Genomic DNA, 21118 nt, shown 5'->3' on the forward strand with positions numbered 1-21118 from the left:
CTGGTACTCGTTCCCATTCTCTCTCGTGATCCGCCTTCCTGGTCCCACTCCCCCCACCCGGAACCCCTTATAGAACACACTGCTCCTACCTCTGACTTGGCAAAAAAAAAAAAAAAAAAAACCCCACAGAATTCTGACATCTCTTCCTGTGGTGTTTTGAGATGAAAATACCTTCACACTCTATCCTACACTCCCGGTGGGATGCTTCGTTCTTAACGGGCAAGAAACATGTCTCGTTCTCTGTAGTGATCGCTACAGTCGCCACCCTTCTTTGCACATTGGCAAGCTTTTGCACACATTGTCCTTTGTGCTTGGCACATTTGTAACTCAAAATATTTCCTCAGCGAAGTCAATCTGGTGAGCTTTCCAGAGTAGAATACTCACAGCTTCTTTTTTATTTTGTAGAGTAAACAATATACTTCATATAAAGCCCTTGTATTTGGCACACAGTAAACGCTTAATACGGGTAATCTATTACCACGGTTCAGAACCCATGATCGTCACCAACCTGGGGTTCGTGGTGGAACATACAACAACCAAAGCCAAGATCTGTCAGCCTTTTCTAATTTTTTTTTAAGACAGGTATATTGAGAGATACCAGATACACAGTAAAATCTACTCTGATGAGTGGACAGTTCTCTGAGTTTCGAAAAACGCTTACGGTTGGGGTGCCTAAGTGGCTCAGTCAGTTAAGTGTCCGACTCGTGATCTCGGCTCAGGTTGTGATCTCATAGTTCATGAGTTTAAGCCCCGAGTCAGGTTCTGTGCTGATAGTGTGGAGCCTGCTTGGAGTTCTCTCTACCTCCCTCTCTCTGCCCCTACTCCACTCGTGCTCATTCTCTCTCTCCCTCTCTCTCAAAATAAATAAATAAACTTAACAAAAATTAAACACACACACACACAGTTGCCCTGCAGCTTTCATAATCAGGATTTCTCTGTCGTGTGGTCTCATGTACACTTCGTCTAGAATAACCCAGAACTCCTTCTAGAAAAATGCCCTTTGTCCTCATCTTGGCCAGTCTAGGAGCCATTTTCCAAAATGGCTTTGACCTTGGGTAGCAGCTCTATTGAGGAAGCAAATCCAGAGTTGGAACAAAGTTTCCCTACAGGGATCAGTCTTGGTGTATGTCTTTTTTTTTTTTTTTTTTAAACTAACTTTTTAATGTTTATTTTGAGAGAGACAGACAGAGAGCGTGCTTAGCAAGGAGCCCGATGCAGGGCTCGATCCCACGACTGTGAGATCATGACCTGAACCTAAGTCAAGAGTCCGACGCTTAACCGACTGAGCCACCCAGGCACCCCAGGGTTGGTGTATTTCTCAGAGGCCTCACTTGGTTGCAGGAACATGAGAATGTGGCTGGGTCACAACACGCATTTGGATAACTGAAATTTGGCAGTGGGCAAAGAAGGCCGGTGGGGCACAGTCTTTCTGTGTATACGTGCTCACAGTTGAGTCCTGTCCCCATTGCCTCCCCTGTGGATGGACACGTAGAAGAGGTGGGAGTGGAAAAAAAAAAAAAAAAAAAGAATAGGTGGGAGTGTGGGCTGCAGAGCATTGGGGGCCTGAGGGCAGGGACAATGTCTTATCCTAACTTGTGTCCCCAGCACTTAGCACAGCTTATGTTGGCGTCTGTTGTGTGACCGAGTAAGTGGTCCTAGGTCGTAAAGAGGCGGGCCCATGCCGTCTTGGGCTAGACTTATCCATCAGTCGTATCTGAAGACAGTGGGGAGAAGCCCCGCAGGAGGGCCCTGGCTCCGCTCTCGAGTGGGGCCCTCCCGTCTCTCCCAGGTGACATCAGCAGCCTCCTCACTTCTGTGCTTGCAGAACTACTTTGAGAGCTACCTGACCGTTGCCTCCACCGTTTCCTCCGTGCTGTGCCTCATGGCGAACTTCCTGCTCGTCAACAGGTAGGCCACTTCCTTTCTCTGCCAGCCCCTGACCCTCACCTCCTTGCGTCTCCACTTGCCTTTCGTTCACAGCGGCTGCTTTTCTGCCGGCTTCAAGGGCAGCAGCCTAAGTAGGAGGCAGGCAGCCCACACTCCTCCGTAACGGTGGAGAAGTCAGATCCGTGACCTCCCGATGGGATGCCCAGCTGGGGAGCTGGTCTTTCACTTCCCAGCCACATGCCGTGGCATGGTGTCAGCAGCCAGCAGGAGGCATGTGGGGACGTGGGTCTTCCTCCTTTCCCTCTCATGGGAGCCTGTCAACAGCTACCTGGGCCGCAGACTTAGCAACCAAAGGACAGCATGTAGATGGCGGCGGGGGGTTGGGGGGGGGGGGCTGGGGAACAAGGGAGGCTGGTTTCCCAAGCATTTCTGAGAGCCGTGGGAAGTTGAGAGGCTGGCACCCCCCAATCCTGGCTCTCGCTCTGGGGGAATGGGTCACCGGCTCACGTGTTGACCACTCGCAGAGAGGGTCAGTGGGGAACGTCTGACACTGTGTTAGAGTGGGGGCCGGGAGAGAGCTGTGGAGGAAGGACTGATTTTGGAAGCAGCCAGGCAAGTTAGCATGGCCCTTAGTCCCACTGGGGGACTATTGCCATCCACTGTCATTTAGGTTCACAAGAGCAACAGCCCTAGCTACTCTGCCTACGTTGCCCCTGAGTTACCAGCAGAGACCTGGGCTTCTCTGGGCACAGCCTACTGAAACCTTAGCTCACCGATGGCCAATCAGTTTCACTCAGTGCAGCCACATTTATCGTGACTGCCTGGATCTCGGGTGGAACAGGACCCTGAGGCAGGTCCGGCCGCAGGGAGTGTGCTGCGATTGATTGGTGATGTCTGCTCCGCGCATGGGAGGAGAGAGGGCAGCACCTGTGCCTCACGTGTGCTAAGCCTGGATAGACCGGTCTCTCCAAACATAAGCTTTGGGGCTATTCCAATCCTCTGTCATTGCGCGAAAATGACCCCGAAGCACCGTGATTTAAGACCGTAACAGTGGTTAGTATCGCTCAGGATCTGGGAGTCATCAGGCTCAGCTGGGAGCTCTGGCTTTGTGTCTCTCATGTGGTTGCAGACAGCTGGGCTGGAGCTGCTGGGACTTTGGCCGGCCCCTGTCTCCTTCTCCCCTCCCCTCCCCTCCCCTCCCCGTGGTCTCTTGCAAGTTGGCCTCAGGCAGGAGGATTTTTCATGGTGTGGCTAAAGAGCAGGTGCTCCAAGAGAGCAAGGCAGAAGCTACAAGGTCTCTGTAGCCTCATGGTGGCACTGACGCTGAACTCAGCCGGTCAAGGCACGCACCAAGCCCACTTGGTTTCAAGGGGACACGGACCCGCCTGTCAAGAAAAGGAAAGTGAAAGGATTTGCACCCATTTACAACCAAGGTGCAGACTGTAAGAGCGAGAAGCAGAATGGGGTCCAGATGGCCTGAGGGCTTTGCAGCCCCAATCATAAACCAGCTGACCCTTAACCTGCCTCCTTGTGCCTTCCCCTGGTGCACAGGGCTACCCTCAGTGTCCTCAACAGTGGGGTGCCGCCCCCAGAGGACCCCCCACCCCCGCTTCCAGGAGGAGGCAGAGGAATGGAGCTCAGAGCAGGGCCACGTGTCCCCTCAGCATTGCCAGCCCCTGGAGGGAAGAGCTGTGTCTTTGGCAGAGGCTCACAGGAGGGAAAGCAGGAAGAAAGGAAGGGGACACAAAGGGAGGAGGAGGATGAAGAGGGGGTGACAGCCGTGGTGGAGAGCCCCTGGGTCTCTCACTACCCCCTCCTTTTCAGGACTCTCATGATCCTCTCTGTCCACTTGCCTGGCTGGCCCTAGGGATGCGGTTTTGTCCAGCAGGGATAGCCCAGGCTCGTACAAGTGACAGATCTGGAGTCATTGTCTGAATTATAACAAAGGGTTGACACCTGGTGACACACAGTGACCCGGGAGGGAGGCCATGACATTAGCCACTTTTCAGGTGAAAGTCAAGAGATGTACCCAAGACCACAGGACCAGTAAAGGGATGGCCCAAGCTGGCATCGTACCTGGGAGTGCCTCCTCTGTGGTCATGAGGTCCAGCAGGCCAGAAGCCAGCCCGGGACAGGGGTCAGCAGTGGTGTCAGGGGCCAGCAGTGACAGGGATCTAGGAGAGTAATCTCTAATAAGAGGAGTTAGCACTTTTTTTTTTTTTAACTTGTATTCAACTTTGAGAGACAGAGACAGAGTGCAAGCAGGGAGAGGCAGAGAGAGAGGGAGACACAGAATCCGTAGCGGGCTCCAGGCTCTGAGCTGTCAGCACAGAGCCCGACGTGCAGCTCGAACCCACAAACTGCGAGATCGTGACCTGAGCCAAAGTCAGATGCTCAACAGACTGAGTCGCCCAGGCGCCACGAGCATTATCTTCTTTAATCCTTACAACAGTCCGAGAGCTGGAAACTTGTTACCTTGTTTTATAGATGGGAAGCAGGCTCACGGAGGTCACATGGCCATTAGCAGGGTGAAGCCAGATGAGAACTGGGACCCGTCTCGCCCTACACCTGTACCTGGAACCCCTGGACCACTTGCCTCCTAGTTTGCCGGCCCCCCCCTACAGCCAGAGATGCACCGCAGACCCGGAAGGAAGGAGGTGGTGAAGAAGGTCTAGGTCTGTGTGTAGCGGGGACAGTGGGTGGCCAAGGCAGCCACCCTCCCGAGGTCAGGCAGGGAGCTGGCTCTGAAGGCTTAGCGTTACAGGGCACCCTCCAGAAGGTCCAGCCCACCCCAGGACCTGCCCTTGCCCCTCTCCTGCCTCCAGCAGAAGGGCGAGGGCCGTGTGGGGAATGCTCGCAGGCCTCCGTCTGTTTCTGGGTTGTGGGAAGATGGTTTGGGGCTAAGCTGTTTTTTATTTAATGTGCGAGATTGAAATGTCTCCTTTTTTCCCCTCCTGGAGAACCCTGGCTTTCTCTGACTGGCTCATCCATAATCTCCAAGTGTTTTATTATGTTAAATCTGCAGCATCATAAATACTTATGAGGAGGATTTACATTTGAGAGACTTATGAAGAAATCAGTCCCCTGGGGTGGTGAGCCCTCATGAGCAAGGAGGTGGGGAGCTGGCAGCCCTCTCAAAGAATCTCATATTAACGTGGGCTGCCCCAGGGTCCCGGGGCTGAAGCAGTCATCTTGGCTATCCCCCGTCCGAGAGCAGAACCCCGGACTCCAGGGCAACATTTGCCTGGACTTTCCCCACAATCCTAACGGCATCGCCGTCCCCTGGGCCACACTCCCTGCCGAAGTGGAAGAAGCAGAGAGAAGCCAGCCTGCCCCCCCCCTTAGTGCCTGTGGGTGGGCTTCTTGCCATAAAGCTTTATGGGCATTGAAAATAGCCCCAGGCATGATCCCTGAGGTCCTGGGGCCCAGGGATCAGGGATCAGGAGGAGAAAGGGTCCTGCGGCAGGTAATTCGCAGGCAAGGAGGAAGCCTGTGCAGGTGAGGGGCCTGTGGGGGCAGCAGAGCAGAGCAGGGAACTGCATTGCTCTTGTCCTGAATTTGGGGTTTACCTCCTCGTCTCCCACTCTTCCCTCGGCTGCCCGCCCCCCGGGGTGCTGGGTGAGAAGCCCCCCAGCTCTCTCCAAAGCAACCTTCCCGTTGGGGCAACTAATTACTGCGCTGTGGCAGGCCCCAGAAGCTCCCGTGATGCCATCAGCATTCCTGGGGTGGACTTCGTCTTAGGCCGGGTCTGGGAGGAGGTGGTTAGAGGCAGAGGCCGCTCTCCGAGGCTGGCTTCAGGGGCTGCAAGTGCTCCCAGGGGTCTCCCTGCTATGCTGAGGGGGTCAAGAAGCAGAGAGCGACCGGGGGTTAGGCCCAGCGTGAGAGCCTCCCTGCACTGCCCGTAGCCCTTGCCTGCCTGTGCATTCACTAGATGCTCAGCGGTGCCTCCCGGGCCCTGTGCCCACCCTGGGCCAGTGGGAGAACAAGACGGGCCACTGTCCTCCTCATGTCTCCCAGGCTGTCCTGGGCCTTCTTCCTGCCCCAAGGATCATGTTAAAGCTTTTTGGCATCGGTCCCCAGCCTCTCTCTCCACTTGATTTCCTCAACATTTATAACCGTAAACTGGAACATTATGTTGAACCAGGCTGTGTGCCCTTGCTAGCTCTTATCTTTGGGGTGTTGGGGCAGTTCCAGTTGCTGGGAGAGGGCGGGGGGCACGGTGTGACAAGGTCGAATGTGTGGAACTACCCCAAGCATCAGAGGTAAGGCCTGACCACAGCCTCCAGGGCACCTGGTGTGCACTTACACCCAATACTCTGGGCCCCCAGGGGCCCAAGTGCCCCATCTGCTGCCCATCAGCTCCTGCCCAGGGTGAGGCCCCTGCAGACCCTGGGAAGATGCATTCTGGTGTGGGGTTCCCCAGGAGCAGCCCCTGGAACAGGGATTTAAGTGAGAGGAGTTTACTTGGGAAGTAGAGATCGAAGAATGGAGAAAAGGGATAGAAGGAGAAGGCTGCTAACACAGGATGCCTATCAAACCAGCTCCCAAAGAGAGTGACCCAGCTGGCCCCGGGGACTCTGGGAGCCAGTGTGGAGCACACACCTGAGGGGGAGGGAGCTGGGGTGTTTATCCACCCACTTCCCCATCATTGGTTGAAAGCTGCTCTTGGGTGTGTTAATTACCTGTCACTTGCAGCCTGCTTCCTGGTAGCGGCAGGGCATGGGGTGGAGCATCTAACCATGCTGCTCCCCAGCTAGCAACCCTGAGGTGCCTCTTGGTGCTAGTTGGCATTCTTGGTAATAAACAGTAGTGACCCGAAAAGGGATCACATTGTCGGATCTAGGAGATTGCGTACGTCCCCAGGGCTCTCCTTCTCTTGCACCATCCCTGGGCTCTGTGTGTGTGTCTGCCTGGCTTCATCCCAAATGTGATCTCTCTCCGTGCAGCCGGCCAGGTGGCAACCAGCAGCCCCCAACACGGTCATGGCAGAGAGTGAACTTCTCTCCACCTTTCGGTCCTGGGGAGGACTGGCTGACCCCGCCTGGCACACGCGCCAATCCCTAACCCATTGCAGCGACCGGTGGCATGGGACGCTCCAGTCACCCCAGACCCACTCATCACGTGGGTGATCATCATTCGTGGCCGGGTCAGTGTGGACAATATGGCGGGCCACCTCTCCAGAACAACTTGGCACACAAGGAAGAGGGTTCTTCTTTTTTTTTAATGTTTATTTATTTTTGCGAGAGACAGAGACAGAGTGTGAGCGGGGGAGGGGCAGAGAGAAAGGGAGACAGAATCCGGAACAGGCTCCAGGCTTCGAGCTGTCAGCACAGAGCCCGACGCGGGGCTCGAACTCACACTGTGAGAACATGACCTGAGCCATAGTCAGACGCTCAACCGACTGAGCCACCCAGGCGCCCCAGGAAGAGTGTTCTTTGGGTAAAGGGATGCTGGCAGACAAAGCCTGCACTCCAACTCTATACCCTACTCTGGAGATCAAGTCTTGGCACTTAGCAGGGAGGCAAGACCCTCCAGGATAGGGCTCTGCTTCTCTCCAGCCTCTGCCCCCAATCTCACCTGCACCCAGAGGCCACTTCAGTTCCCTGAATGTGCCGTGCTCTCTCTCTCACAAGACGTGTGTGCTCACAGCCCGACACACCTTACACTCCAGCTTAGCACCTGCCAAAAGACTGTGTGACACCCAGGGTGGGTTTGGTGCCCCCTTGGACGTGCCCAGGATGCCCTGTGGCCCTCCCGATGGAGCACTGTCCCTTGTCTGTCCTGTGTCTGTCCCACACAGCACAGCGCTTGACACACAGTAGTTGCCCAACACACATTTGTGGAATGAACACACCAGAGAGAAGGTGTGTTAACAGAGCTTCAGCAGACCCGGGTCCTCATCCTCGCTCCCCACAGACTCACGCCGCGACCTTGAACTGCCTGTTCGCTTTCTCAGGCTCCCCTCTGCCCCTTACAAAGCAGAGGCAGCACCTGCTCTCCCTCCAGCGAGGATCAGAACGAGGATCAGAAAAAACTCAAGTTAGCCTGGGGCCACAAAAGCACTTTGAAAAATCCTTGCTTCTCGTGCTCATCATTTCACACCTATTTATGTACATATATATGTATTTTTTTTTTCTTTTTACCTTTCAGGTCTTTCTTTTTTATTAAAAAAAAAAAAATACCTGTGTATAACTAATCTGGCTTTTCTCCCAGCCCTCACCCACTGGTTAGCGGGAAAATTAAGCAAACATCCAATCCGGCTTAAAGCTTAGTCTAATCTGATGATTTAAACAGCCCCTTTAGATGATATACTCCCTGGAATAAAAATGTGCAGTTTCTTAGAGAGCCAGCCTTCTCTGCTTCTCCCTTCAGGGCAGTGTCTGGGCAGATGGGGGCTGGGAGGAGTGTATACCCTACTCAGTTGGGGGTCCGCCCTGGGTGCAGTAGCCCGGCATCAGTGGCTGCCCGTGACAACTGAGACCATCCCAGGAGAAGCCTTCAGTTCTGGACCACCCGTATTTCCTTCCTTCCGGGGACGTGGTAGAGTGTCATCCTGAGAGCGCAGACTAGAGCCAGACCTCCTGGGGTCTCCGCCCAGTGACGTGGAGCAAGTTCTTCAGCATCTCTGACCTCAGTTTCCTTCCCTGTCTGTGCAGGAGAGGAGAGAGAGCCTGTCTTATGGGGCTGGCGTGATTCAGCAAGCCAGCACATAGAAAACATTTCGAAGAGTACTTAGCACAAATTAAGTACTCGCTGGGTGATGGCTGTATGAGGATGACGATTTTCTGCCCTTCCCCCTCCTCCCCCCGCTGCTAAGTTTTGGGAGAGGGAAGGCCAGAGGGTGGTTGCTCCGTGGAAACATTAGACAGACCCGGTGGGGGCTCAGCCCTGTGGTGGGGGAGCGGGGACTTGCCTCGAGAGCCCCCATGTCCTCCTGTCCTTGGACCTCACAGCAAGATGAAAAGGAGCAAGATGACAAGGAGCATTTTCCCTGAGCTGATACTTCCCCTTGAACTCTGCACCCTCCCCTCTGCAGAGCCTCCCTTCGGGTGGATCCGTTCTCCTCCCTGCTATGCAGACGCAGAAGCCAAAACCAGAGCAATTGAGTCACTGACCCAAGGCCCCAAGCTAGTGAGCCAGAAAGGCAGGATTCAGGCCCAGGCCTCCAGGCCGCAGAGTGGGCCGTCCCGGCCACTGAGCTCACCTGCTTCCCTTGAGAACCTTCGCCAACCCTGGTCTGGCGTGGGAGGCCCCGAGGGGATCTCTAACCGCTTCTGGCATCCCCACTCCAGGGTTCCGATTCGTGTCCGTGTGCTGGCCTCATTGACCGTCATGCTGGCCATCTTCTTGCTGATGACTGCGCTAGTGAAGGTGGACACCTCGTCCTGGACCAGTGGCTTCTTTGCTGTCACCATTGTCTGCATGGCAATCCTCAGCGGCACGTCCACCGTCTTCAGCAGCACTGTCTTCGGCATGACTGGCTCCTTCCCCATGAGGAATTCCCAGGCGCTGATATCAGGTGAGAGCTGGGCTCCGGATGAGGTCGGGCCCCCTGGGAGTCACGCGGTGGGGGGAGGGGGAGACAGAGGGGAGCATGCAGTGGTCCTTCCAGAAAAGGAAACGACTGTTAGCTGTGTGTCCACTATCTGTTATTGGGTAACAAAGCACCCCAAAACTTAGTGGCTTCAAACACTAACGGTCATGTCTTTGGCCCACACATCTGTGATCTGGGCAGGAGTCGGCGGGGACGGCGGTGGGCTTCCCCGAGGCATGGTGCCTGGGTCTCTAGAGTGAGCATCCCCGGAGACCCAGGCAGAAGCATCATTTCCTTTCATGACTTAGACGAGGAAGCCACTTAGGGCCACGTCTACCGTAGCCACGAGCCCACCTGGATTTGAGGGGAGAGGACACAGACCCACGTGTGACAGCGGGACAACATGAAAATCATCCTATAAGAAGAGCAGGCGGGAGGGAAGCCAGCTGCAGCCAATTTTGGCAAGAATGTGTGCCTACCAAGCGCCATCTCCTGAGACCGCATCCCTTCCTCCCCTTCCTCCCTGTCCCTGCGCCTTCTGTCCCCTTCCGTCTTTCCTCTTCCTTCCTCTTAGCTCCTCCCCCTTTTCTTCCTTTCTCATTTTATAGAAGACCTATGTGCCAGGGATTCACAGATGAACAAGACCCAGCCTCTCAGCAGCCGATAGCCTGCCTAGCAAATAAACACCTCCATTAACCTTGAACTCTGGCATCCTTTGGGGACGCAGATGTGTGACTCGGGCCAACCCCTCTGGCTGAACTTTGATGCTGATCCTAAGCCTGGTGTCCAGGCCTCGGCAGCTCTGCTCCCTCGCTCAGATGTCCCAACAAGATAAAAAGGAGGTGGGTCAGTAAAAATCTGTGCTTTTGCAGAAGACACCATCCCTTAAGGCAGAACCAGGGGCCCAGCTGCTCTGTTCGGTGTCTGGGCACGTCCCTGTTGTGTGAGGGAATGCCGTAAGCATTTGCCCACCCGAGAAGAATTTCACGAAGAATCTGCTCTGTGTCCACTAATTAATCATGCCAGGTTGTACGTGGCAGGGATGACAAATACCCTGCACAAGTGTGCCCATGCCAGTGCCAGACATCACTAATAGATCCGCACCTTTCCTCCTGAGCCTCTGAGCCCTTCTCAACTCACCCACTAGAGATGTTTGTATCACCAGATCGGAGTTCAGATGTGAGCTCAAGTCTGTTTGCCATTTTCGCCATCAGATTAGGCTTTTGGCTGTATCCCGGGAAATCCTGGGGCCTAAAGGAAAATAAAGGGGACCCGTTGCCAGGTTTGTTTGTTTCTTTCTTTCTTTCTTTCTTTCTTTCTTTCTTTCTTTCTTTCTTTTTTAATGTTTATTTATTTATTTTTGAAAGAGAGAGAGAAAGAGAGCACAAGCCAGGGAGGGGTCAGAGAGAGAGGGAGACACAGAATCTGCAGCAGGCTCCAGGCTCCGAGAGCTGTCAGCACAGAGCCCTACACAGGGCTGGAACTCAAGAACCACCAGATCATGACCTGAGCTGAGCCAAAGTCGGATGCCACCCAGGAGTCCCTATTCTAAGTTTCTGGAATACAATCGATAAGCCCCTAGCAGTGCTTCAAGAAGGACACGCCTAGCCTGAGGGAAATGGCCCTGATCGTTGGATGTAATCTCTTCCGTCACCAGAGTCTCCGAAAGGAGTCCTTGTCCCCTCCTCTCCCTCCGTCCTGCAAGGGGCCTTTCAGGTACAGCTGGCCACCTGTGAATCTTCTAGAAAAGGGGACTCTCCTATGAATTTTTCAGAAAGCCCATTTTTGAAAAAGTGGAGAATTCTGGTACACAGGCTTCAGTATTAATTACCCTGGGCCCTAAGCCAGTATCATCACTCTGTGGCGCCCCCATCGGGTGTCCCTCCCCCTGGAAAATCGGAGGTGGCCCCGTCTCCCAGAGACCTCCCCCCCCCCCACCCCACCGGCCCCCATCGCTTTTCGTCCAGAGGAGCCCATCTGTGAATTCTGTGTGTGTTGGCATCTGAGGAACAATTCATTTGTTTTGGACTGGTGTTTTTTTTAAACCCCTCATTTGCATGTATTTCCATAACTGATGAGATAAAAGGAGGGAGTCATGAAAGATGAGCTCCCCGAGGCCTGGTTTGTTGTTGATGATAATATTGTAAATTCCCTACAAGTTGGGGAGAGAGAGGGAAATCAATAGGCAGCGATGTTAAGATCTCTTCCTCAGGGCAGCCGGGAAGTGTCTTACTGAAGTTTAGCTCCAGTTCTTACAAAACACCCAGGTGGGGATTACAGCTTCTCGGAAGTTGGCTCCCTCTTGGCAAGGGGTTTACCCTGTTGTTGCCGCTTTGATGTAGGAGGGACAGAAATAGCCAAACGCTTAACTGGGAATCGGAGAGGATTGAGAGGGCGTTTCTGTGTGCCAGGCACCCTTCTGAATGCTTTACGTGTAGTAACCCTTTTTATCTTCACCACAGCCCTTTGAGGTGGGTATGAGTAGCATCCCCATTTTACAGATGAGGAAATGGAGGCACAGAGAGGTTCAGTGACTTACTGGAGGCCACGCCGCCAGAAGTGGGAGAACCGGTATTGGGCTCAGGTGTTCCGGTTCCAGAGTCTGAGCTCTTCATGACTGTGCTAGCTTTCATTTCTTTGCCATCCTTTTAAATCCCAGTCTCTGGCCCACCCAGGCTAAGAAGGCTCACCCTGAGGCTAGGGAGAAAGGGTCGTCCATCAGGGCAATGGGCTGTTCCCTGCAGAGCCACAGAGGTGTGTCGGGCAGAGTGTGGGCGAGGCCCTACACTGCCCCTCCCCACTCCTGCTCTGTGCAACAGTGGGCAGAAAAGTGCCCCCTGATCAGAGCTGTGTGACAATGACAGAGCAGCCCGTGCCGACGCTGACCGGCTTGCTGTTTGCGTTTTGCACGAAGCACCTTCCTGCCTCCTTGAGAATCCGTATCCCGATCCCCTGTTGTGGGCAGACTCATCCATTCAGCCAGGCAGTGCAACATACCCACCAGCCCTCCCGTGTTGGATAGGACGAGTATTAGCCCATTTTATAGACTGACAAGCCATCTGCCCGGGAGCCTGACACCCCACACGGTCATAGGGCGGGTGCTCAGGCCGCGCTCGGATCCTGGGAGAGAGGCCGCAGCCGGCTCTCGGCAGGGGGAGTTTTTTATCTTGGTTCCTTTAAGCCTGAGCAGAGAGGGGCGGGGCCCGGGACCGGGAGGGTGGACCCATCCCGACCTCCCGACCTTCTCGTGCTCTCTGCAGGAGGAGCCATGGGGGGCACCATCAGTGCCGTGGCCCTGCTGGTGGACCTGGCCGCGTCCAGCGAGGTGACGGACAGCACTCTGGCCTTCTTCCTGACCGCGGACGTGTTCCTGGGGCTGTGCGTGGGGCTCTGCCTGCTGCTGCCGCGGCTGGACTACGCCAGGTGAGGCCCGCCTGTGCCCGCGCCTTCCTCTCGGCCCGGCTTCCGCCTTTCAGTGATGCCTTCCGAGTGGGTGTCCGCTTTGTTTTCTCTTCCTGCCCGCCGCCCCGCTGGGGTGGGAGCCCTCCCTCCGAGGGCGGAGACAGTGTGGGTTTCGCGCGGTGCCGCACCCCGGAGCCCCGAGCTCTCCCCGGCTCGTACTTGCCCCATCCATCGGCCGGGCCAGTGGATCCGGGCCGTGGGCTTTGCGCTGCCCCCCACCACCCCCCCACCCGGCCGGGGTCTGCCACGTTTCGGACGGGGATGCCAGGCGGCGAGAGTGGGACCGAGGGGAGATCACGATGAAAACCAGCTCCGTTCGCCCAGCGCCCGCGCTGGCTTCTGCCCTGTGCTCGGCCCGGCCTGACGGGCCACCTCTCATCCGGGGCTCACGCACCTGGTCCTCGTAGGGTGCGGCACTACGCTTTATCACGACCGTCCCCGTTCACACACGAGAAACCTGGCTCCCAGGGGCTGAATTTCTTGCCCGAGGCCCACAGCCGGCCAGCAGCAGAAGCAGGACTCAACCCCGACTCCAAACCTGCTTTCTATCCTGTCTTCTCAGGCCTCTCTCCACCCTGCGGCACGTCTCTCCTTACTTCCATCCTTCTCACGCTTTCTCTCTCTCTTTCCCCCTTTTTGTTTTCTTTCTCAAGTCCCAACTTACTTACTTACTTTCTTTCTTTCTTTCTTTCTTTCTTTCTTTCTTTCTTTCTTTCTTTGTTTATTTAAGAGAGGGAAAGGGTACTCACAAGCGAGAGAAGGGGGATAGAGTGAGAGAGAGAGAATCACAAGCAGGCTCCACAGTCGGTGTAGAGCCTGACACGGGGCTCGATCCCACCACCTTGGGATCATGACCTGAGCCCAGATCAAGAGTCAGATGCTCAACCGACTGAGCCACCCAGGCGTCCCTCCTCCTCTTTCTTTCTTGCTTCCTGCTGTTCTTTTAAAAACAACCCTTAACTCAGCTTTTTTTTCTCAGCTTTTATGCTTTTCAAGGCCTCTTCATGTAGGAGATGGCAGGAATTGTCTAGCCCATTCTCTAGGTGAAGAAACCGAGGCAGCGAAGGCCGGGGGAGCAGCCGGTGGCCCCACGGTGTGGGAACTGGCAGAGCCCTTCCACAGGACCCCATTTCCACAGGACCCCATTTGGTGTGGCGGCACTGAGCTAAGCGGTTTACACGCGTTTCTTTTCTTCATTCATCGTGTGCGACAACTGCATGCCGTCGTGACTGCCCTCCCCCATTTTACAGAGGAGTAAACTGAGGCTTTGGCAAGTTAACAGAGATGCCCGGGTTGCCCACCTGGTGGGTCACAGGCTGGGATTTGAACCCGGATTTGTTTCCATAGCTGCGCCCTTTGCGCCACATCATGCCGCATCCCCGGCTTGTGACTGCGAGGGTCTTTCGTCATCACGCCTTCCTCCTGTCCCGCTGAGAAAGTCTCCTCGGTGACCCCCAGGGCCCCCTGCCTTCACCAGAGTCTGCCGAGGCACATGTTTCTTTCTCCAGTTGGAGGACCGGTATCACTTCAGCAGGGCTCAGTGGCCTCCCGGGGATGAACGGGGACCGAGTGCCCTCACGCTGGGTGTCCCAGGTGGCCACGGACCCGTGAGCCTACCCACCCCCTCCGCAGCACCTTCAGGGCCCTTCATCAGAAGTTGCCTAGTTGTGCTGCACGGCACCGTCCCTGTGATCCCTGAGGTCTGGCTGTTCACTGTCCCCAACACCACACACACTGCCTGATACCTCGTTGCTGCCGCTGAGTTTACCTTCGAGTCACAGAGTGGACAGAAGGCAGGAGCCTCCCAGGGCCCCTGCTCTTTGCCTGTGTCCTGTTTCAAGGTGCTTCGCCTGGGTCTGTTTCCAGTGTGGTGGCCAGGCTTCCCTCTTTGCCCGGGATGGAAGGGGTTCCCACGATGAGGGGCTTTCGGTGCTAAAACCAGGGCAGTCTCAACAGAGACAGTGGGTCACCCTCGTTTCCAGTCTCACGTGGGCAGGCCAAAATCCTTTCCAGCTGAGCCTGTGAGACAGGGAACGCCCAAGGGCTACGCCGCCCGTGGAAGCTTCTCTTTCTTTGCTGACTAAAACTTTGGTCAAGACTTCTGGGTTGACAGAAGCGCATCTGAGGACGGGGCCTTGGAGACACCGGTGCTCCCGGAGCTGCTCAGACTAACTCGTAGTTAAAAGGGAGCCCACGGGTGCTGCCCCAGGAGGAACGGAGCCGCAGGGCCGTGTGGGAGACTGCTGGCTGGGGGAGGGGGGACATGAGACAGATCTGAAAGAACTTAATGAGGAAGGCTTTGGCCAGGGGAACTTGGCGTGGAGCTTCCCCAGAGCGGACTTAAGGCTGGGACCTGCTGCTGAGTAGAGGGGGAAGTCAGAAAACTCCTTGCCCTAAATAGTGGTTGTGAAACAAGACAGAGTTCAAGGCCGCAGTGCCCAGCTCAGCACCACATGGAAATGTGACTCGGAGGAGGAACCGTCCGCCAACTCGCTTGTCATCTGTAGGCACTTAGGATGGGTGGACCCGCAGGACGCTCGGAAGCTCATGGCTGCAGCGCTCCTCCATGCTACGGACGAGGAAACTGAGCCCAGAGAGGTTGAGTGACTCGGGCAAGGTCACACAGCAAGGTAGCAAGGCCAGGTGACCCAAGCCTTTTCTACTCTGGTCAGAGGAGCAGAAATCGAAAATATTGATAATATTCAGTGTTGAGGATATGGGCGGGAAAGACACCTGTATAGGCTTATTAGTTACAATTGTGTTTTGAAGGGTCACTCTTGTGCCTGGGGATTTAGCTGGAAACAGGCAAACAGGGTCCTTGCCCCAGGGAGCTGTCTTCTATTGGAGGAGCCAGATGATAAACCCAGTAAACTCATCTAATGATTACAAATCGTGGTCAGTTTTTTCGAAGACACAGACGATCGCGTAGTGATTTAAAGGGGCAGGTTACTGTCGATAGGGCGGGGGAGTGGGACAGCGCAGAGATAAATTGTTCCTACCTGTTTGCCGAGCAGTTTCCCAATATCTTATCAAAATGTTAAAGGTCCAAACCTTTTGATCCAGAAGGTCGTCTTCTAGAAATCTGTTCTCCTGAAATACGAGCATACATGCACAGGGTGTCTGTATAGCATTATTCATCGCACTGGTATTTGCAGTAGAGAGAAATTGGAGCTAACCTAAATGTCCACCAGTAGGGGAGCAGTTACATTGTATGTTTATGCAACGAATTACTGTGAGCTACACAACAGAGAGGCATCGAGTCACATCGAGTCACGCGTCTTCATGGTAAAGACAAACCACCAGATCTTGTTCTTAACGCAACTGTGTACACGCATTTAGGTATTGCGGTTATGTGCGTATTCGGGCAGTCATATAATGTATTTATATACATGACCTATAAAATTTATTTAGGAATGGTCCTGTTGCAGAAACTTTTACAACGTGTATAGCTTGATCCCACTTTCCTTCGCTTCAAAGAAATGAAACGAGGGGGGCGCCTGGGTGGCTCAGTCGGTTAAGCGTCTGACTTCAGCTCAGGTCATGATCTCATAGTCCGTGAGTTCGAGTCCCGCGTCGGGCTCCGTGCTGACAGCTCGGAGCCTGGAGCCTGCTTCAGATTCTGTGTGTCCCTTGCTCTCTGCCCCTCCCCCGCTCACACTCTGTCTCTCTCTCAAAAATAAATGAACATTAAAAAAAAAAAGAAAGAAATGGAACTAGGAACTGGGTGTGTGTCGGGGAGGGGGGTGTCGGCACCCCCATGGAACAACAATAGACACCAGGCTTTTAACTGTCGGTGCCTCTAAGGAAAGAGACCCAGGGTGGAAGTTCTCATCCTACTCTTGTCATTTTTCTTCTGTGTTATTTGGTTTCATTGCAAGAAGCATGTGTTATTTTTACAAGTCTAAAAACTTTTTTTTCATTGTTTTTAAAATTTTTTTTAAATTTTTTTTTTTTTTTTTGAGAGACAGAGTACGAGTGGGGGAGGGGCAGGGAGAGAGGGAGATTGAATCCACGAAACAGGCTCCAGGCTCCAAGCTGTCAGCACAGAGCCCTTCGTGGAGCTCAAACCCGTGAACCACGAGATCATGACCTGAGCTGAAGTCGGACGCTTAAGTGGCTGAGCCACCCGGGCTCCCCTTAAAATATTTTTAATGTTTCTTTATTTTGAGAGAAAGAGAGAGACAGAGACAGAGTATGAGCAGGGGAGAGGAAGAGAGGGAGACAGAATCCGAAGCAGACTCCAGGCTCCGAGCCATCAGCACAGAGCCCGACGCGGGGCTCAAACTTATAGACTGTAAGATCATGACCTGAGCCAAAGTCGGACACTCAACCAACGGAGCCACCCGGGTGCCCCTAAAAATTGATATTTTAAAATGCTATTTTATCTCCATTTCTTCTCCAAAGCAAACCAAAACCAATGGCTCGCCAGGTGGCGATTACTGCTGCTTTCCTCCGTCCCTGCTCGTGGCACGGTCACCTGCCTTTCGGGCAGCACCAGGACAGGCAGGCCGGGGACTGTGCAGGCCTCCCTCTGGCCACCCCGAAATACATACATCATCGGAGGGCATCCCGAGGCTGCCGGCCATCTGGGGCTTAGGCTTGAGGCAGGGGACCTACCTTGCCCCTGGAAATCCCGGGTGACCCTGCTCTCGGGGGCCCTCTGACCACGAGCCCTCTCCCCCTGCAGGTTCTACCTGAGGCCTGTCTGGCCGGCCTGTGTGTTTCCCAGTGAAGAGCAGCCACCCCAGGACTACCCCAGCGCCCCTCCGGCAGCCCCTGGCTCCGGCGAGTCCTCGATCCCGCCCCTCCGCCCCATCCTGAAGAAGACAGCCGGCCTGGGCTTCTGTATCATCTACCTCTTCTTCATCACCGGCCTTGTCTTCCCCGCCATCTCCACCAACATCGAGTCCCTGGACAAGGACTCGGGCTCGCCGTGGACTACCACGTTCTTTGTCCCCCTCACCACCTTCCTCCTGTTTAACTTCGCTGACTTGTGTGGCCGGCAGGTCACGGCCTGGATTCAGGCGCCAGGGCCCAGGAGTAAGGTGCTGCCCGGGCTGGTGCTCCTCCGGACCTGCCTCATCCCCCTGTTCGTGTTCTGCAACTACCAGCCCCGCGTCCATCTGCACACGGTGGTCTTCCGGTCCGACCTCTACCCGGTGTTCTTCACCTCCCTGCTGGGGCTCAGCAATGGCTACCTCAGCGCCCTGGCCCTCATGTACGGGCCCAAGATCGTGCCCAGGGAGCTGGCCGAGGCCACGGGGGTGGTGATGTCCTTTTACGTGTGCGTGGGCTTGGTACTCGGCTCGGCCTGCTCTGCCCTGCTCGTGCACCTCATCTAAAAAGGGGCGATGGCAAGAACTTCGGTGCCGTGTGACCCTCGGGAGCCTCAGGGAGATGGCGAGCGGGGGCCGGGCCGGGCTGGGGCAGCGCGCAGGACAGAGCTGCAGCTGGGCACGCCTAGCCCTTTTCTAGCTGCTGGTTACATTCCATCTTGTTTCATAGCCTCTTCGGAACTTTGTTGCCAGTGTTGACTCGGGGCTGTTAACGAGGCCAGTGCTGAAACCGGACCACAGGCCCTTTGCCTGTCCCAGACTTTCTCCCTCCAGAGGACAGCAAGACGTGACAATTCCCAGTCCTCCCTATCCGGGGCCGGAGGGGGGAATGGGAATCCCTGGAATGGCCAGTTCTCAGGCCCGAGACCCAAGGCCTTGTGGACCCCTGCTTTCTGTGGGTGAGAGTGCACCCACCAACCAGACGGGGGACCCCAGAAAGACAGGCCTTCCAGGAACCCTTCACTCCCTAAACTGGGCCTCCGGAAGTCATCCCTGTGCTAGGGACTGAGGATGTCAGGCCTGCGTTTTCAAACAAGGATCCTTAAAGTGGTCTGTGGCTTGCGTCAGGGTGGGGTCTTTTAAATGTCCGTGTTTACAACATGTCAAGGCCATTGGTTCAAGGGCATAAATGCCTGGATATTCAATGAAAGCCAGATTGGTGGCTGTATTAGTTGGGGTCTTGGCAGGAAACAGCCTACTTACTCAAATTGGATAATTTGAGAATATTTGAAGAGTGGGTGTAGGAATCCTGAGGGGTTGTGTTTTATATCTCAGAAATAGGAAGGTCATTCTACCCCCAGCCAGGGCTGGGGGGCAGGGGGCGTATCCAGCCCACCGTGACCCACGGGAGGTGTATTCCCTTGGTTCTTCTCTCCCTCCCGTCTCCTCGAAGCCCCCTGTGGACTGAACCACAGCCACGGAGCAGGCAGAGAGGTAGAGCCTCGGCTGGAAGGACAGAAGGTGTCCCGAGTGGGGCCATCGGCCCCTCTGGCTTTCATAGATTTACTTAGTATTCACATCAGTACAGCTCTGAAGCTTTGACCAGCAGTGCTCGGTGCTACTCTGGCCTGGTTTGTCGCAGATAGCTGGGTATCTTGAAGTTGTTTCAAAAGGCGACCCTCAGATTGTGTGGCCCCCACACGATCTTCTGACACGAGTAGTAACTTACAGTTTACATTTCTTTCAGTTCCTCGAAGGCTTCTGCAGGGCTGTTCCTTGGGGGGAACGGGCTGGCTTGGGAATCAGAGAGAAAGGAACTGGACCAGACCAGGAGTTCTTTCTTGAGAGAGTCGTGCAGAGAGAGCAGAGCTTGCACCCCAAGAAGCAGCAATCCCGAGAGCCATAAATCAGCCCGCTCCTTCTCCGAAGGGCTCCAGCGCCCTGGTGTCCCACAGACAGCCGACCGGCCAGGGAAGCAGCCGGTAATCCACCCAGTGGGAGCAGCTTATGTTCCCCACCGGCTCAGGCTAGTACGCACTCCCTCTCTTCAGCCGGAGAATTAAAATAGACACCTTGAAAGGTTTTCTGGAACTTGGTATCTTGAAAAAATAATTTTTTTTAATTAAAAATAAATTCTCCCATCCTCCCGCCCCTTGCAGAAGCCTGAAATCTCCCTTGGTTGTTTTTTTGTTTTGTTTTGTTTTTCCACCGACTTTAACGCTGGTGGTCGTTTGGGGCAGTGGTCTGGGTGGTGACCCATCACGACCTCAGGTGTGTTACAGGTGGGTGGCATGTCTGTTTTAAAGTAGAACAGCGGTCTCTGAGCTTTGAGATGGGGACCACCTTGGCCCAAACGAGTAGTGGGGGCTCAACTGGAGGGAGTTAGTTCTCAGAAGTCGAAGCGGTGTCCCTGTTAGGGAAGTGATGTGAAATGAGTGCGGAGTGCAGGGGGCAAGAGGGTGGCCGGCTGCAAGGATGCAGCCCTGGGGGCACGGGGGACATGCCAGCTTCCTGGTGGGGGGGGGGGCGTGGCAGAGGAGGCGTCGGCTGCTTGGCTGGTGGGAGTTACCCAGACTTTTGCTCACTGGTCTTTGTTGCCTACTTTAGTGGGCATTTCACAAAGGGTCATTCCTTCCCGGGCAGGGAGGAAGAAGACAGAGGTGGCATCGCCCTGCAAAAGGGCAGACGGTGACGTTCAGACCCCGTTGTCCCCGGTCACTATACTAGCTCATGGGGTTAGTCTCCCGTGACCCCATCAGGCTTGTGGGACTAGTTCACATGCTTTGGGGGAGTGAATGAAACTTGCTAAAGAGAAGGGGATTTTTCAGTGTGAGGGTGGGGGAGTCCCCAAGAAGCTGGCTTTGCCTAATAGTCTCTGATTTAATCCCACACGCCAGTTTTTAGTGCAGGCCTTTGTATACCTTCCAGACCATGCACAGCTTCACTTTCCTCCTTTTATTCTATGAAGAAAGCCGGAGGCAGCTAAATTAGCTGACTCTTCATCTAGCGGTGACAGGTGCTTCTAAGAACATGCTTGTTCCTACAAGAGGGGATATTATTAGCAAAGACTCTTCATTCTGCTGTCTTCGGCCCAGTGCTCCCTAGAGAAGATTTGGGGCCCCTTAATCAGCTTGGATGTGATGTGGGAGGAGGTCACTGCAGGACCCCGGCTTCTGAGACAATGTAACACTTTTATAGAGAACTCCCAAGTAGAAGAAAGAGGCCAAAAATCAGTTGAGCGATTTTATTCCAGTGGAGGCTAAATTTACAGCCCAGGCTTACCTATCTATCTGTTTTCCGTCATCACTTCCCTGGTGACAGCATTGTCAGGGCCATGGCCCCGGGTCACCGCTGCCTTTCACCCACGGCCGAGGTAGGCCCGCTTCCTAGTTCATCTTTGACCCTGGCAGGATCCCAGAACGAATTCCGGTCCCACAGCAGGTGGAGGCTGGGAGTAGTC

At 54.8% G+C, this 21118-nt stretch overlaps 1 protein-coding gene across 1 annotated transcript in view; it reads left to right on the forward strand.

Annotated features, from left to right (window-relative positions):
• The window catches only part of SLC29A3 (solute carrier family 29 member 3), a 43241-nt gene extending 23422 nt beyond the window's left edge, over positions 1 to 19819 (forward strand). Inside the window, exons 3-6 of the mRNA XM_045439530.1 lie at positions 1826 to 1908; positions 9180 to 9406; positions 12682 to 12844; positions 17571 to 19819. Coding sequence (XP_045295486.1) covers positions 1826 to 1908; positions 9180 to 9406; positions 12682 to 12844; positions 17571 to 18225 — 1128 coding nt within the window. The 3' untranslated portion in view covers positions 18226 to 19819. The remainder of the gene's footprint in view (positions 1 to 1825; positions 1909 to 9179; positions 9407 to 12681; positions 12845 to 17570) is intronic.
• The last annotated feature ends 1299 nt before the right edge of the window (positions 19820 to 21118 follow it).

The sequence above is a fragment of the Leopardus geoffroyi genome, chromosome D2 (genome assembly GCF_018350155.1).
Source record: "Leopardus geoffroyi isolate Oge1 chromosome D2, O.geoffroyi_Oge1_pat1.0, whole genome shotgun sequence".
NCBI lineage: Eukaryota > Metazoa > Chordata > Mammalia > Carnivora > Felidae > Leopardus > Leopardus geoffroyi.